The sequence below is a fragment of the Dysidea avara genome, chromosome 4, assembly GCF_963678975.1.
Source record: "Dysidea avara chromosome 4, odDysAvar1.4, whole genome shotgun sequence".
Lineage (NCBI taxonomy): Eukaryota > Metazoa > Porifera > Demospongiae > Dictyoceratida > Dysideidae > Dysidea > Dysidea avara.
In genome coordinates this window covers 28,493,540-28,512,524 of record NC_089275.1, presented here as the reverse complement: position 1 = coordinate 28,512,524, position 18,985 = coordinate 28,493,540, and the positions used below count along the sequence as shown (strand labels likewise).

General features: G+C 37.8%; 1 protein-coding gene across 1 annotated transcript in view; it reads right to left on the bottom strand.

The window, feature by feature from the left end:
- The window catches only part of LOC136254625 (adhesion G protein-coupled receptor L4-like), an 86,025-nt gene that overhangs the window by 51,270 nt on the left and 15,770 nt on the right, over positions 1-18,985 (bottom strand). The window contains exons 3-5 of the mRNA XM_066047369.1: positions 10,961-11,458; positions 9,102-9,296; positions 3,461-3,919 (exon numbers count right to left, since the gene is read on the bottom strand). Coding sequence (XP_065903441.1) covers positions 3,461-3,919; positions 9,102-9,296; positions 10,961-11,458 — 1,152 coding nt within the window. The remainder of the gene's footprint in view (positions 1-3,460; positions 3,920-9,101; positions 9,297-10,960; positions 11,459-18,985) is intronic.

Sequence of the window (18,985 nt, the reverse complement as noted above, 5' to 3'; positions counted from 1 at the left end):
TGCAGGTTGATTTGTTCGTAGCTGAACTCACTAAAGGGTGATTTTGCTTGTAGTTGAACTCCTTGCATTGTATCTAGTTTCTAGCTGATCTCTCTACAAGTTGATTTGTGTGTAGCTGATCTTTCTACAGGTTGATTTATTTGTATCCGATCTCTCTACAGGGCAATTTGTTTGTAGCTGATCTCTATACAAGTTGATATGTGTGTAGCTGTTCTCTCTGCAGGGTGATTTGTTTCTCTACAAGGTAATTTGTTTGTAGCTGAACTATCTATAAGGTGATTTGTACGTAGCTGATCTCTCTGCAGACTGATTTGTTTTAGCTGAACTCTCTACAGGGTGATTTGTTTCTAGCTTATCTCTCTACAGGTTGATTTTTTTGCTGCTGATCGCTCTAAAGGTTGATTTGTTTGTAGCTGAACTCTCTGCAAAGTGTTTTGTTTGTAGTTGATTTCTCTACAAGGTGATTTTTTGTAGCTGACCTCTCTTCAGGGTGATTTGTTTCTAGCTGATATCTCTAAAGGTTGATTTGTTCGTAGCTGAACTCTCTGCAAAGTGTTTTGTTTGCAGTTGATTTCTCTACAAGGTGATTTTTGTAGCTGACCTCTCTTCAGGGTAATTTGTTTCTAGCTGATCGCTCTACAGGTTGGTTTGTTTGTAGCTGAACTTTCTACAGGGTGATTTGCTTGTAGCTGAACCCCTTACATTGTGTCTAGTTTCTAGCTGATCTCTCTACAGGGTGATTTGTTTGTAGCTGATCTCTCTACAAGTTGAATTGTGTGTAGCTGACCTCTCTGCAGGTTGATTTGTTTGTAGTCGATCTCTCTACAAGGTAATTTGTTTGTAGCTGAACTGTCTATAAGGTGATTTATTTGTAGCTGATCTCTCTGCAGGTTGATTTGTTTTAGCTGAACTCTCTACAGGGTGATTTGTTTGTAGCTGAACTCCTTACATTGTGTGTAGTTTCTAGCTGATCTCCCTACAGGGTGATTTGTTTGTAGCTGATCTCTCTACAAGTTGATTTGTGTGTATAGCTGATCTCTCTGCAGGTTGATTTGTTTGTAGCCGATCTCTCTACAGGTAATCTGTTTGTAGCTGAACTCTCTATAAGGTGATTTGTTTGTAGCTGATCTCTCTGCAGGTTGATTTGTTTTAGCTGAACTCTCTATAGGGTGATTGCTTGTAGCTGAACTCCTTACATTGAGTCTAGTTTCTAGCTGATGTCTCTACAGGGTGATTTTTTGTAGCTGGACTCTCTACAGGGTGATTTGTTTCTAGCTTATCTCTCTACAGGTAGATTTGTGTTGATTTGTTCATTGCTGATCGCTCTAAAGGTTGATTTGTTGCAGCTGAACACCCTGCAAAGTGTTTTGTTTGTAGCTGATCACTCTAAAGGGTAATTTGTTTGTAGCTGAACTCTCTCCACGGTGACTTGTGTGTAGCTGAATTCTGTGTAACTGAATTCTCTAGAGAGTGACTTAATTGTAGCTGAATTCTCTACACAGTGCATGACTTGTTTATAGCTGAACTTTCTTCAGTGTGACTTGTAATGTTCTGAATCTCTATAGTGATATATTTGCTTAACTCTCCACATGGTGACTGTCTTCTTGCTGAACTGTCTATAAGATTAACTGTTTGCAGCTGAACTCCCTACAGAATAACTTGTGATGTAATAAAATTCTATAATGGAATAAATAAATTAGCTGAATGCTCTATTAGGGTGACTGTTCTATTAGAGTATCTCGATCTCGCATTTGCTACACGGAGTTGGCTTTCGAATCATAACTCAGTGGTTTGTAATCCGATTCTTCTGTACTACTGCAAGGACTTTCTATGAAGATTATTCCAGCTATACACCGATTTTCAGCTCATTGCTCTAAGCGGTTTGCCTAGTAGGCGTGAAAACTAATACTTTTTTATTCATAAAAATCGATCGCGTAATTGTGACACAGGTTGGGTTTTGTGTCATATCTCCGTGGTCTTTATCTCGATTCCTTTCAAACCACCAAAAGGCACTCCTACGATGGTTACTTCATCTACATAGCAATTTTCAACTCATTCCATAAAGCGGTTTACCCTGTAGGCGTGACAACAAATCGATCTTGTTTTACGCGAATAATCGGTCATAACTCCTGAACCATTCATCGGATTTGTACCAAATTTGATGCTAGAATTTGCCTTTGGACTCCCTTTCTGTGTGCCAAATTTCAAGGCGATCGGAGTACGCGTTTGCTTGTTATAGCAATTTTTGCAAGTGTGCGAAAAGACGAAGAAGAAGAAAAAAACGAAGAAAAAAAAAAACGAAACTTTGGCAGCTCGTATCTCGGAAATGGCTCGAGCGATTTCCTTCAAATTTGGAATGTAAACTCCCTTGGCTGGCGGGCAACTGTGCAGCAAATTTGGTTCCAATCAGATAAGTGATCACCGAGATACAAATGTGTGAAAATGACGTTTTCGTTCTTCCTGTCAATATACTCACGGGTGTGGCGCGCCGGCTTCTTGGGCCGCACGACACACTACCGTGTGTCTTGATAACTTTTCACTATACCTACGTAACATGTTGAAATGATAAGGAATTTGGTGAAAGTTGATTTTTCGATTGCGGACCCTGCCTAATTGAACTTAAAATTTGTAATTTCTTTATACACCTGTACTTGTTTGTTTACTTTGGTGAAAACCAATGTACAAATGTAAGGAAGCCATCAAGATATCACAAACTGACACCTTGGGCTGTCAGCAAAAATAAATAGGACACAAAGGAGGACAAAGGTAAGTCCATGATTGAGCATTGTACGTGCTGCGGTATACCAAAAAGCACCTGCCGGGCTGAGGTGATGTCGAACAGTGAAAAAATCAAGCCTGCAGCCTTAACTGTTTATCAAGTTACAATTGTCTAATGGCATCAGGCAGGCAGGCCAGGCAGACAAGCAGGTAGGCAGACAAGCAGGCAGGCAGACAGTAGAAAATTCTATTGAGAATTTTTTGTTAATATTGTAGCAATCAATTGAAAGTATTTAGGGTCATACACAAGGCACTTCTGGGATTGGTTATACATAACTAGTCAAGGCATCAGGTGGTATTGCGAAGCTGGTTTTTTGGGTGATTTTCTTGGGCAAATAAAAAGTCCGTGATCCCAAATATACAGTACTACCATACCATATGATGTAAAATTTCTAATTCCTTACATTTGTTTACTTATTTGCCACATTTTCTGTATATTTCCCTGTTTTAAAGAGTAGAGTGCACCATTCTAAATGTCTAATAGCTATAGCATCTTAGAACCTCTCTTTATATTTAACAATGACTTATCATAGTCAGCGATGCACATGTTAATAATGCATACAGGTGTACATGTACATCACTAATCATCACAAAACATAACTTACGGATTCTGCAAACATTTTTCACTAAAAGCGCTAACGCAATTACACTTAACGTTATTATCATCAATACAAGTACATACCTCTTATGTTAGCTGTACAATTATTTCCAGTAAAACCATCTACACAGTTGCACGTGAAAGAGTTAACTCCATCTGTACAAGTTCCATTATTCATACAAGGATTAGGATCACAATCATCTATGTTAGTTGAACAATTCTCTTCGGTAAAACCATCCACACAATTACAGGTGAAAGAATTAACTCCATCTGTACAAGTTCCATTATTCGTACAAGGATTAGGATCACAATCATCTGTGTTAGTTGAACAATTCTCTTCGGTAAAACCATTAACACAATTACAGGTGAAAGAATTAACTCCATCTGTACAAGTTCCATTATTCATACAGGGATTAGGATCACAATCATCTATGTTAGTTATACAATCCTCTCCAGTAAAACCATCCACACAATTACATGTGAAAGAGTTAACTCCATCTGTACAAGTTCCATTATTCATACAAGGATTAGGACTGCAACCAACTGTGTAATTGACATTATCTTTAATAAAATTCTGCACATTTAAATGATAAAGTTTTACAGTTTACGATTAGAATATGTGTGTCATCATTGTATAAAGTTAGATTACTGTATAAAGACACCATGCAGCCAAGAAAGCCAGTGCAACACACTGTGTGCATATTGACAGGAGGAAAAATCGTGGTTTTCATGCCTGCTTAGCTCCATGGTCCCTTCTTCTAAGCATATACAATTTTTCATTATAGCTGTCCCCCAGGTAGGGTAGCTATATAGCTGTCCCTCAGGTAGGGTAGCTAAATGGCTGGAGCAAATTTAATTAATTTTGCTCCAGCCATTCATTTTTCGTTTCTTTTCTTTCTTTCTTAAGGAGCCTACAAAGTCATAGATTATTCTTTTCATACACTTTGCAAAACTTGTTATAACATGCGAACACATAAATATGGTACAGATAAAGAGCATATAAAACTGAATTCACATACTAAGTTTGCAAGGAATCTGATAAGCTATGAACATTTATAAAACGGATCAAAAGGCTACAGGGTAAACTGTTTATGAGAATAACTTGAAACTTGGTGTGTACATAGGCTAGCCATCGTGGCAGTTCATTTTGATGGTTTGAAAAATGAAGAAATCACAGCTATAGAGTAGGGCTGGGAGATTATATCAATTATGGGATTAATTGTAATTGTTTCTGGACATCGTTTGTATTATAAATGATTATGATATTGTGACGTCACAAGCAAATGTTTATTGGTTGATTCGATAGGGTGGGTGGCACATACTGCTGTGGAGGAACTCAATCTGGAAAATACGCCTACACTTCTAAGATAGTTCATTGTGTGAATAAGCCTAAACCATTGAATATCTAAGGATACTATTACAGTAGAACCTCGATCATCAGAACTAATTGGGAGGAAAGGGTGTTCATATAATCTAACAGTACGTAAAATCGAACTTCCATACATTTACATATGGAGTTTCCTCAACTACTCTAATAAAGTATACACTTGTTGACAAGATACCCTAATTGAGCAGTCGATTTGGTGTTCGGATAATCGAGAGTTCGGTTAATTGGTGTTCGGATAATCGAGGTTCCACTTGTATTCGTTATTTGTTTTTATATTAGTGTACAGTAATTGCCTATGGCCTTAATTCTAGCTGTACACAATGTCACCAAAATGCACAAGTCATACGTAATTGTGTATAATTATGCTACTATTGAGCAAATTGACCAATTGCAAATTGCAGAATTGAGATACTCAAATAGAACAGTCACTGCAAGAAAAATGTGACTGGGTCTGGAAAAACTGGTCTTATCAACCATTACAGCAGATTTGATTTTTCACCAAGAACTCAAAGCTACATGAATGAACCGTCAAATTTTACAATCAAAATCCCTGCTTTTGCTGGCTGCTTTTCCCAAGCACCGTAGTGATCTGTATGAGCAGTCTGGAGCCCTAATGAAGCTCTAGCTATGCAGCCTGGGGATGGCTGTATGTGGCTGTGCAGCTTAGTGGAGTTGAATAAAGACTTGTGCTGTAAATGTCCTCTTATTTTAGTGAGTTTTGATACCTGAATGGCCCATAAATTGGCCTCAACAGTTTTAAATACAGTAGGCAATTAGACTGGTTTTCCTAGACTAGGTCACAAATGTCAAAAAACTTACCAGAGTTTGAACCAGGGACCTCCATACTGAACATTCAAATTCTTAACCTCTGCACCACAGTTATCACAGCTGATCATCGCACTTAATTTCTACTATACAACAAAATGAAAATTCTATCCTAAATCTGCTTTAAAATATAAGCTAAAAATTCATTGATCTACCAATGGAAACTCTATGTGTGTTCTATCAAAAAATGCATGCTATACAACAAATAGTGAAATAAACAATACAATTACATAATAATATAACTTTTGTCTTTAATAATCATCATTGTGTCTGTAGATAAGAAGTACTGTGGGAAAAATAAACCTCAAAGCCAACCTATGGCTGGCTTTGGGGCCATGTAAATAAATGAAATTCACACAAAAAGTGAAGCTGTGAAAAAGGGTGCGGTCTTCAATAGTCTGGTGAAAATAAGTTGTGAAATCAAAGGTGAAAGTCACAAAATGGCTGCAATGATGTTAAAGCTTGTGCCATCACGCACAGGGAATGACTCCTTTTAATGGGCTAATTTAAGGGTGATGCTTTGGCGGTGTCCATGTGCTCCTTAGCCCATTAGTGAAGGTCTTTGCCAAAGGCAAAAGGAGCAGCATCTCTGCAACTTTATTTATTATATTTTTAAAAATCAAGGCTAATAGCACAAGTGCTGCTAATAGCACAAGTGCTGAAGGTCTATAAGACCCTTAGTCCTACAGCCTATTTAAAGATGTTATATCAAGTATGTTTGAAGACACAAAAGTGAGAAAATCCATGACTAGAACTGGGTAGTCTCAAACCTGCAGCCGTACAATTTACATTCAAACACTTACAGAGTCTCCCAGGTGATCAGAATGTTTTCTCCTTGTTAATTTCATATATTTGCATCTATAGGAACTTAGAGAGTGACTTATTATCTCAAAGTATATACCCCTTGTGGAACCAAATGGACATTATTTTTATTTACTAAGGCTTTACAGCACAAGTGCTCAAGGTCTGTAAGACACTAAGATACCCAGTAGTACAGCCTGTTTAAAGATGTCATCATACAGTATGGTATATTTGAAATCATAGAGGTTTGGTGTTCTCTGGCCAACAATATTACCCAAAAACCAGCTTCACAATACCATCCTGGTTCCTTGTCAGTATTGATTAGGTACAACCAAGTTCAAAAGTGCCTTCAGTATGACCCAATTGTTACAAAATTCAAAAAAAAATTATTCAATGAAATTTTCTACTGAATAACTACTTAATACCTTCAGACAAGCATAGCTTGATAATGGCTTAAGCCATGGGCTTGAGCTTTTAGTGTTTGACGTTGCTTCATCCTGAGATGTGCCTTTTGGCATGCCATAGTACATAAAATGTATGCATCATGAACTTACCTTTGTCCTCCTTTATGTCCCACTTCTTTTTGGTGATAGCTCAAGGTGTCAATTCACAGTAGCGCAATGGCTTCCCTACTTTGGAAATCATTCACATTTTCTGTGGTGATCGGGAGGAGCTTCTCCTACTATTGTTCAATTGTAAAACTGTAAAACAGATTGAACATCAACCATAATGGCTACTTCCTAGGCCACTTCAGTAATAATAGTTGGGGCATGCGAATAGTCTGTATTTTCCTGGTGACTACAGTAGATTGATTGTAGTGGCGCTTCTCATACCTTTCTTTATTTGTAGTATTGTGTAAGAGCCGAAAGCAAAGCATAATGGCCATTTCACTTTCAAGTTAGCAACTGATAACTGGAATGCACGTTCAGTAGAAGACATTGCCTCTGGTGCCATCCTCTTTTTTGATAAGGTATGCACAGGTTCACCAGTCATAATAATGTTACAAAAAGTAAACAAACAAGTATAAGGTAAATTAAGAATTTTAGGAATCAAAGAAAAAATTTGGAAACAAGGGAGGTCACACACTACATCTGCAGGTATAATAGTGGACATTTCTGTCAGGGTTTAAGGATTAAATGTCCACTAGTGTATCTGCAAGTGTAGGTGACCTGCCTTGTTTCCCTACTTCTTCTGTGATCCCTAATCACCTATTACTTGCACTATATTATTGTAAGTATGCTTGAAAAGTTGAAGAAATCCATGACCGTCTCAAACTTGCAGCTACTCGATTTACACTCGAATACTTACAGGAGTCTGCCAGATAGTCAGGATGTTTTCACCTAGTCCCTCCTCATGGAGAGATTGTGGTTGAGAAAGCAGATGGCCTTCTGGTAATTTCCATGAAGAACATGATTGATGCATTGCCTATATAGTAGTAGCAGGACTTGCTGTGATAACTGCATTGCCGTGAATTTGCCTCTGTATGTTGATTGCAGAATACTTGGCTGCACCCAATATTGCAGTTTGCAGTTACGCTAGATTTGTCTTTGAGCAGCTTGGATAAAAAACTCTGATTCATAGCTGTCAGTGGTATTCTATTTGAATAATCTATTAGTGCCTGTGAGACTTACCTTACTTTTGGATATACGTATCTAACTGGACACATGTTTTGTACAGTGTTGATGTTCAGGGGAGTGCAGATCACCACACAAACTTCAGCCTTTCAAGGAGGTTTTGATTGTCATTATGTTGGCAAAAATCTTATGAGAATTTTGCAACTAAAATTATATGATTATGACGATGTCATCATTCTTCTGGTAACTTTCCAACAGAAGCTACTCGACATAATACTACATGTGTTGTTGATCAAGTAAAAAGTCAATGCAAGTTATTACATGGAGGTACTATTATGGTAGCAGAGGTGACTTCACTACTGCTCCACAAAATTTCCAAAATAAGTACACTGTTTTTCAAAGAGGTCAACCTAGGCCCTCAGCATTCTGAAATGTAATTTATGGTTAATTAAGGTGTGCCAAAAAGATTTAAAAGATTCTTAACCAATCTTCGGTTATTTCATAACACCACTAAGTCTACTTCCAGCAGACTACCACTACCATTTAAGCCCAAATCTTACAGACTCAGTAATGCTCAACTCCGCTCTTCCCTTTCACACCATGGTCACGTTGAGTAGGTACTAATGTGCATAATAGCCTTTTATTTATAGCTAACTAGTTTTGAAATTTACTTGATGTGTGAGGCCAGGTTTCCATAAAAAATAACTTACTGTATTCACGAAAGACAACTAAGCCCAAAGCTTGGTTTATGAAAAGATTTAAGACTTGTAACCATTAAAACAGTGATATCAAAACAGACAAGCTGGATGTGCACTGATTAACAGTGTAGTTGGCATTAGATTCATTGCAGACATCCTCTCTTTAGAGCTACAAAATAGAGTTGTCAATACCTGCAGGACTGGAGCTTTGATTGTTTGTTTGTGATGTCACTATAAAGATACTCATAAATTATACTGTGGCCATGAAATTGTCAGCCCATAATATTGGCACAAATTACAGAATACAAATTCTATTTCACTATTGAGATAATACGTATGATGTGTTGTGGTGTGAGGTGTAGTTTGTGCCACACAGTTTATTTTTTTATGTATCATGTACACTATAGTGAATTTATTATAAACAGCAGAGCAGCGTTTACCTGTTTTGCACATGGTCTTGTTACCACTCCAGCTTCCATCACTCTGACAGGTCCTATTGTCACTACCAATTAGCTCATAACCACTGTTACATGTGAAACTACAAGTGTCTCCCTCACAACCCACTCCTCTTCTACCAGAACTACATGATGTGATCTCTCCATTGGATGGTATTGATAGGTTATCACATCGAATATCTGCAAGGAATTATAATTATGTATTAGAAATAGAAAACAATAAGAAAGTATCTGTGTATCAGATACCATACAGTAACAAATTTACATGCTTACCATCCATTTACTAAGGCCAAGGCTATTGAAAAAAAACCAGCAAAAAATCTGGGTAAACTTAGAAAATAAACGTAGAAAAAATGGAAAAAGAAATAGGACTTAAACCCATCCCAACCCATAGTCACCTTACACTAGAATCCTAACCGCTCAACCACTGTTACCAACTACCCACTCCCTTCTTTTCTACCCTATAATGTGAGTTGAAAAAGATGCCTGGTGAAGAAGAAACCAAAGCTGAACCCTACCTTAACCCTAACACTAGCTGAGGTTTACCTGTTAAGAATAATGATGTCTTTCACTGTCTGTATGAAGGTAGGTTCTTGGTGAGCTCAAAGCAAGCTAGGGTTGTGAACTCCAACCCTAGTTTGCCTCAAACTCTAACCCTAATTCACCTCAAACTTATTTTCATGCAACTAGTTGGCTCGATAGTTGAGTTGCTTTGTTCAATGTCAATAGTTTTTGGTGGTGCCAATTGACACCGACGGTCAGTGTCATTACCCATTTCATTTTACTATTTAAGATATCTGATTGGCAAATACTGTAACAGTATGTACATGTATACATATAATGGGTCTAGTATAGTAGAACTGTATATTAGAAACCATGAAAATTTGCATTTCCCATAGTACAACCAAAAACCAGCCATATCCCACTTACAAGATGACTTGGCAGTTCTGGTAGACTATACTCAAGCCTATACAACTTTTAGTGCAACTCAAAATACGTCCAATAAGTTTGTATATAGTTTAAATCCAACAATTGAAATAAGCTGATTGATCTATTTGACACATAGGCAAACTTCATGTATCGTCCACCATATGTAGGATTGTGTAATGAGCAGATCACAGATGAAAAGTAATTGAAACCACTTCTGGTGCTACTTTCCTTTGAAATGATGTTGTAGAAGTTCATTAGCGATGAATATTTATTGTGCTAGCAAACATGTATAAGGAAATTTACTGGCTAGGAAAGACTGTTACAATAAAAGTGATTAAAATGGACGGATGATCACCTAAAGAGTAAATTTAGTCCCTCCTTCAGCCAGCATTAAAACCCTCGTTGTTGTGGCACATCCCAGGGTGCAGTGGTGAGTCCTTTATATTATCACATGAAACCATTAATCTATATCTACACATATAGTAAAGCATTAACAATAATAATAATAAATAATAATAATAATAGAGGGTATGGGTGTGGGTGAATATCAGGTATCTGAGGAAATCATAGGACCTCCAGCACTATTGTATTTGTGACTCATTACAAGATTTCAATTAAGATTTCATATTAAACTGCAGTGATCGAACAATAATATAGCAAAAAAAATAGTGAAACCCACACAAAACAAATGAGACAAGCAGTAAAATGGTGCAACCTATAAAAGCCTAGGAAAATTTTACGATGACAGCTAATTGCAAGAAATGGCTGCAATGAACTCCATGCTTATACTTATTGGAATTCTCTGCCACCATCTTTAATTTCATAAACGTTTTTCATTCAGTCAGGCTTTTTTTACAGCTTGACTGTTTTTGCATAGATACAGGGTATAAACATACCAAACAATCTTTACTTACCATATAACACTTTAATCAAGGGCTGCCATTCTTCCCTCCTTATATTCTCTATGATATCAAATGTTGTAGGTATGCGGCTTCCAGTTGTTATTGTGGCGTAAGAAATATACCCCCCTGTTTCAGTACTCCAAACAGTATAATAGTTATTCCCTTGGTGTGGTGTAGTGTATCCAATAATATCACCTGGTTGAAACTCGACCCTGTTATTATCAGTAAATATCACATTAGCTAAACAATACTCTTCACTGCAATTATTCGCTACATCACCATTAACAAGTTCATTTATCCATTTGTATGATGATGAGTTTGTGGGCCTCCATACTTGAACAGTAGGATAGTGTTGTGGGTTGTCACCAACTGATTCCAGACTTATGTTATAACCAGTTATTCTACCATTGCATGAGAATTTGATCTTTGGAATTATCACTTGAAAAGATCCCTCAAATGCATCACTTCCTTTTCGTTCAACATTTACTGTATCAACACAACTCTGCCCAACTATACATGAATAACATGCATACGCATAAACCAGGGTGCACATGTAAAGAAAACTTTACCGAATTATTGTTGCTTTCTATTTTATATGCAGCCTCTCTTTACAACCTCTTAACTATTAACATCATTTAATAAGTAATCTAATCAAAAACAGCCAAGCTGTAAAAAAGGGTGCGGCTTCCAAAAAAAGCCAGGGTTAAAAAAGATGTGAAATCAAAGGTGGCCACCAAGAAATGGCTGTGATTGTAGGTCAATGGCAGAAATTTTAATGACAACAATTCAGGTGAAATAGTGTTGCCTCCTCCAAGTTTCACTAGGATTTGGCACCAAATTCACCTGAATTGTCGTTATTAAAATTTTTGACGTTAACCTACCATCACAGCCATTTCTAGGCTGTCACCTTTGATTTCACATCTTTTTTCACCCTGGCTTTTTTTGGAGGCCGCACCCATTTTTTACAGCTTGGCTGTTTTTGATTAGACATCACTTTTTTTTGTAATTTCATACCTAAGGCCAGCTTTAGGTATTTCTTTTAACTTGTCTTTTCTTTACCACAGAGAAAAGATAATTACGAGGAAGAAGATTTTAATGAATTGTTTAGCTACATATACTTTAGGAAATGATTTTTAATTGTGTTAATTAATCATAAAAACAAGTCACACAAGTTAAACTCTTTGCAGATGTGTATGTAGTTCTACAGGGAGCCTCATAATGTAACTGCACACTTTGACTACATAGTGAATGGTTTGTAGTTGAACTCACCACATGGTTGCTTATTTCTAGCTGAAACACTCTACGAAATGTAGCTGAATTCTCTCCTGTTTCCAGCTGATCTCTCTACAGAGTGACTTGTTTCCAGCTGAGCTCTCTACAGGGTGACTTGTTTTTAGCTGATCTCTCTACAGGGTGACTTGAAATGTAGTTGAACACCCTACTGGGTGACTTGATCCAGCTGATTTCTCTACAGGGTGATTCGTTTCTAGCTAATCTCTCTCTACAGGGCTGCTTGTTTCTACTGAGCTCTCTACAGGGTGACTTGAAAAATAGTTGAACTCTTTGCAGGCAACAGGGTAACTTGCCTAACTGATCTCTCTACAGGGGGATTTGTTTCTAACTGAATACTGTGCAGGGTGATTCATTTCTAGCTGATCTTTCCACTGAGAGATTTGTTCATAGCTGGATTCTCCAATGGGTGACTTGAAAAGTAGTTGGGCTCTTACAGGGTGACTTGATCACGCAAAGCCTCACTCTGCAGGGTGTCTTGTTTCCGCTGATCTCTCTATAGAGTGATTATTTCTAGCTGATCTCTCTACAGCATGATTTGTTTCTAGCTGATCTGACTTGGTTCTAGCTGAAGTCCCAGAGAAGAGGCTATGAAAATGTGATGATAAACCATGAAAATTCATGCAGTTTTCAAGGATACTGCCTATAAAAATTTATGGACACTGCCTATGAAAATTTGACAAATTCATGGACACTACCTATGAAAATTTGACAATTCATGGCCACTGCAATCATGAAATTTTCTTGTGCCATGAAATAATTTGTCAGTGCTATAAAATTACTATGCATGAAATCATGAGTGTTCATGGCATGGATATTACAATGAAATATCAATGAAATGACTTTCATGTCACTTAATGGGGATTATTTTACTGTTCATGGATAATCCATAGGTGTTTCATGGCACCATTCTCTGGTAGTGTTACATGGTGCGGACTTCATTCTATCTGATCTCTCTACAGGGTGAGTTGTTTCAAGCTGATCTTTCTACAGGGTGATTTGTTTCTAGCTGATCTCTCGACAGGGTGACTTGTTTCTAACCGATCTTTCCATAGGGTGATTTGTTTCAAGCTGATCTTTCTACAGGGTGATTGAAATGTAGCTAATCTCGCTACAGGGTGAATTGTTTCTAGCTGATATTTCTACAGGTGATGTTTTCTAGCTGATTTCTCTACAGGTGATTTTTTACTGGCTGAACTCTCTACAAGGTGACTTGTTTCTACCAGATCTCTCTACAAAGTGATTTGTTTTGAGCTGATCTCTCTACAGGGAGATTTGAAATGTAGTTTATCTCTTTACAAGGCTATACTTGTTTCTTGCTGTTCTCTCTGCAGGGTAACTTCAAAATAATATAGTTGAACCTTTGCAGGATATCTTGCTTCTAGCTGATTTCTCTACTGAAAGAGTTTGTTTGTAGCTGAACTCTCTGCATGGTTGCTCATTTCTAGCTGAATCACTCTACGAAATGTAATTGAATTCTCTCTAGGTGGTTTGTTTTTAGCTGATCTCTCTACGGGTGAATTGTTTCCAGCTGAACTATCTACAGGGTACCTTATTTCTAGCTCATATCTATCTACAGAATGGTTTGTTTCAAGCTGATCTCTACAGGATGAATTGTTTCTATATCAGATTTCTCTACAGGGTGATTTGTGTTGAGCTGATCTCCCATTGGGTGATTTGTTTCTAGCTGATCTGTACAGGATGACTTGTATCTAGCTGATTTCTCTACAGTTTCCAGCTGACCTCTCTACAGGGTGACTTGTTTCTGGCTGATGTCTCTACAGGGTGATTTGTTTCTAGCTGATCTTTACAGGGTAAGTTGCTTCTAGCTGATTTCTCTACAGGGTGGCTTGTTTTTACCAGATCTCTCTATAGGGTAATTTGTTTCAAGCTGATCTCTCTACAGGATGATTTGAAATGTAGCTTAATTGTCTCTTTACAAGGTTACTTGTTTCTAGTGATCTCTCAACAGGGTGATTTGAAATGTAGCTTATCTCTTTACAAGGTTACTTGATCTCTCTACAAGGTGACTTCAAATGGATTTGAACTCTTTGCAGGATAACTTGCTTCTAGCTGATCTTTCTACTGAAAGAGTTTATTTGTAGCTGAACTCTCCACAGGGTTGCTTATTTCTAGCTAAAACACTCCACAAAATGTAGCTGAATTCTCTACAGGGTGACTTGTTTCTAGCTGATCTCTCTACAGGGTGATATGCTTCTAGCTGATCCCCACAGGGTGAATCGTTTCTAGATGATCTCTGCTGAGCTCTTTACGGGTGACTTGAAGCATAGCTGAACTCTCTACATAGTGATTTGTTTGCTGCTAAACTGTCTTAAGGGTGACTTGTTTCTCTAATAGGGTGACTTGTTTGTAACTGAACTCTCTACAAGGCTGTTTGTTTTGATACTAGTTGAAGGGTTACTTGATTGTAGTTGAACTCCCTATGTTGTTAGCTGAACTCTCTACATGGTGATTTAATTGTAGCTGAACGTTTTAATAGAGAGACTTATTGTGCAGCTGAATGTTCTATTAGGGTGACTGCACTATTAGAGTATCTCGATCGTGCACTTCTTACAACTAGTTCACTTTCATAGTGTAGTAGCTCAGTGGATTTTAACCTGATTCCTTGTAAACCACTGAAAGACCACTCTAAAATGATTTATCTACCTCTCTACTTGATTTCAGCTTATTCCATTCCATTAACTAGTTTGCCTGGTAGGTGTGGCAAGTATAACTTTTTGGCTTTTTTATTACCAAAACTCAGTCGCGCAAATTTTACATATGGTTGGCATTTTTGTTATAACTCCATGACTGTTAATGCAATTTCTTTCAAACTACAAAAGGTTTGCACTACGATGGTTACTCCATGTACAGATTGATTTTCAAGTCATTCCTTCAAACGGTTTACCCTGTGGCCATGACAAAAGATTGCTATCAAATTTTTCGAAAATTGCATATAACTCCCTTGTTCTTTATCCAAAGTGTACAAAATGTGGACTGTAAATGTGCGAAATTACGTTCTTACAGCCCTCCAAATTTGAAGAAAATCAACTAAAGCATGCAGGAGCTATAGCATTTTTTAAAGTGGTGCGAAAAAAAAGAAGAAGAATAAGAAGAATAATACGAAGATGAAGAAAAATATGAAGAAGCTGAGATGAACTTTGAAGGCGCATATCTCAGTGATGGCCTGGCATAGGATCCGCAATGAAAAAATTGATAATCACGAAACTACTCCCCTACTATTTCAACCTGTAGGGCATATCAAAGTATTTTTGTATGTACCAGTAAGCCTTATTTATCTTTCGCCATACGACAGGAATCGTGATTGATTTGTAATGAAAATTGTGAAAAATTGCATGCCCTCCAGATGAAGCGCGGGTTCTTTCCCATACTTGGTATATATAGTCCGAGTCTATACCTGATTATAACCCATAGCAAAAATAAATTGATTTTCTACTGTGGATTTGGTATGGAGCTACTCTTTTCCAATAATTGGCTGAAAATCTTGTATTTTGGGATTCAGCACAACCCAGCAATCAACAAAAGGAAAGCCCACAAACCTTCACTATACAACAATATAGTTTGGCTATCACTTCATGCACAATGCAAATGGATCTGAGCTTTCCTTCCTTCAAACTAAGTGACATAAAATTTCTTCCTAGCACATCTGAGACTAAAACAGGAGGTGTGGCTGCAATAAGTTTAAGGGAAAAATTAATTATGGTTTCAAAATGTTATGAATTTGGCTTAATTAGGGTAGAGTTATGATAGCTTGTGACTTTTATACCAAATCAGGGATCTAGCAAAATTGTAGTTTTGGTAGTCGACTGTCTGGTACTAGCATATTCAGCCACTATTTATACCACTCTATATTAGATACCTTTTGTTTTGACCCATACAGGGCATGGATTATGCTTGTGCAAAATAATGTTCCTTAATAATTCAACAGAAATAACTGTTACAACAGTAACAGAATGCACATAATTGCTTTAAATTTTGAACAAGATGCAGAAGAATGTAGTGAAGCACAAAACATAGTGTACTAGTAGCTAAAGTTTACAAGGTGTTTGTTTGCAAGATATAGCAATATGCTTTGTAACAAGGCATCACTATGCTTACTAGCTTACTAACTGTGATATTTAAAATGTAATTTGCTTAACATCACTTTCAACAACCACTGCTATTTAGCTACTGTATACCTGTTTCTACCTCACAGAGTTAAGATGGCTAAGAGAAACTAATACATTAATAATGGTAACAAACTGAATCAGTTTTAATATAGCAATTAGAAGGAAAATTTAGGAATATTAAGTAGGATTAAGGATCAAAAAGAAAAAAAAGTAGTGAAACAAGGGAATGGTGGTGAAACAAGGAAAGTTTCCCATAACTGAGATATACTAGTGGACATTAAAACCCTAAACTTCAGTCTACATAACCATGACTAAATTAGGAATTAAATGTCCGCTTGTATATCTGCAGGTATAGGCAACCTTCCTTGTTTCACCACTTTTTTATCTATTCCCTTGTTCACTACTTTTCTCTTTGATTTCCTTCTGCTTGATTCTTTGCTTTTTTCATAACATAGTTACGTGTGTCAAATGAACCAGCACATATCACAATAAAAGAAAGAATGGTGCCAGGAATGCCATAAAAATAATTTTGATTCATAGTATGTGCCCCAACAATCAATTACGTAGCAGAAAGGGAGGTGGCCATTATGCTTTGGTTTTGTCTATGCTTCACCCATTACATAGTGTTACCAATGGAGAACAGCACAAGAAGTGTCTCTGTAATCAGTACAGTCACTACAAAAAATACGGACAATTAGCTGACTCAGCTATTGTGAATCGACACCTTGTGTTGTCAGCAAAAACAACTGGAACACAAAGGAGGACAAAGGCAAGTCCATGATACATGCATTGTACATACTGTGAAAGCACATCTCAAGATGAAGCAACGTTGAACAGTGAATCAAATAAATCAAGCACGTAGCCTTATCCATTGTTGAGTTATACTTTGCTGGAGGCATCAGTTCATTAGTTACTTATGAGAGGAAATTTTGATGAAAGAAAAATGTGATGAATTGGTTACATTTGTTCAGTTTTAATTCATCACGTGTCAACAAGCACCTCAAATGTCAGTGTTTAGGTCTGCGGTTCTTGTAAAATTTAATTCGTCAAAGTTGACTAGTTGTGAATTTGCCAACATTTTGTGTTGTATGGTAGATAGTCAGTCAGTCAGTGTAAAATTCTGTTACATAGAATTTTTATAGTCCGTAAAATGAGTATGTCATCTGCCCATACTGGCTGTACTTGGCCACAAAACACACTTGATATAGGCTATTTCATAAATATTTTGTAGTACTCTAATAGAACATACATTTTTTCTGAGCACTTCAATTCAACATATGTGACCAGATTTTACAGAACCGAACCAAATCGCACATCAGGCAAAATCAAACTAACACCACCAGTGGATAGCTACACTATCGTACTACAAGTTATGACCCTTAGCACTACTCAAACTACACGAGGCTGGTTTTAATAGACGTCTTTTCTGGGTGGTGTGGAGTGCCCAAATGGCGGTTTCAGGCCTTGTGAAGGACCTGGTTTGGCAAGAATTGGTGGTTTACTGGTGGACAGCCTTATAATGTTGGCCAGACGTGTTCTCTGTAGAGTTTGCTACATATCAGCCACTAAGGAGCCAGCACAGCCCTGTAATCTCGTGTCTGGACTCCAATCGTGGTCTGCCTCCATTTTGAGGCCCATCTTTTGCCCTGCCCACCACCCCCCAGCCTCCACCCCTTTGTGAGCACTCGTGATACTACTTCGCTTGTCCAACTGCTCAGATTTTCTATATTATTTGGCGGGAAACTGTACAAGCAGCTACAAGTACTGGAAGTGGCTTGAAAGGTAACAGATTGATGCATCTTTTGTGTAAATTTCATACGCTGCTTGCTATCCTTGGAAAGTTATGCTGGCTTCAATTCTTTAAAATCGTTTATCTCGAAACTTCTAATGTGCGATTTGGATCGTTTTTCCAAAATCCAGTCACATATTATTATTATATAACACTCATCTAGCTGTAAAGGAGCCAAACACACAAAAACATACTTTGGAATCACTCCATGACCAGTGCCAGCCACCACACACTGACCAGACTTCTTTCCACTGCTCCAGGATTCTTGGCAGGTCACGTGATCTCACGTGATGCTCCAGAAATAATTTATATGTGACCAGATTTTACAGAACCGAACCAAATTGCACATCAGGCAAAATCAAACTAACACCACCAGTGGATAGCTACACTATCGTACTATAAGTTATGACCCTCAGCACTACTCAAACTACACGAGGCTGGTTTTAATAGACGTCTTTTCTGGGTGGTGTGGAGTGCCCAAATGGCGATTTCAGGCCTTGTGAAGGACCTGGCTTGGCAAGAATCGGTGGTTTACTGGTGGACAGCCTTATAATGTTGGCCAGACGTGTTCTCTGTAGAGTTTGCTACATATCAGCCACTAAGGAGCCAGCACAGCCCTGTAATCTCGTGTCTGGACTCCAATCGTGGTCTGCCTCCATTTTGAGGCCCATCTTTTTCCCTCCCCGCCACCCCCCAGCCTCCACCCCTTTGTGAGCACTCGTGATACTACTTCGCTCGTCCAACTGCTCAGACTTTCTATCTTATTTGGCAGGAAACTGTACAAGCAGCTACAAGTACTGGAAGTGGCTTGAAAGGTAACAGATTGAT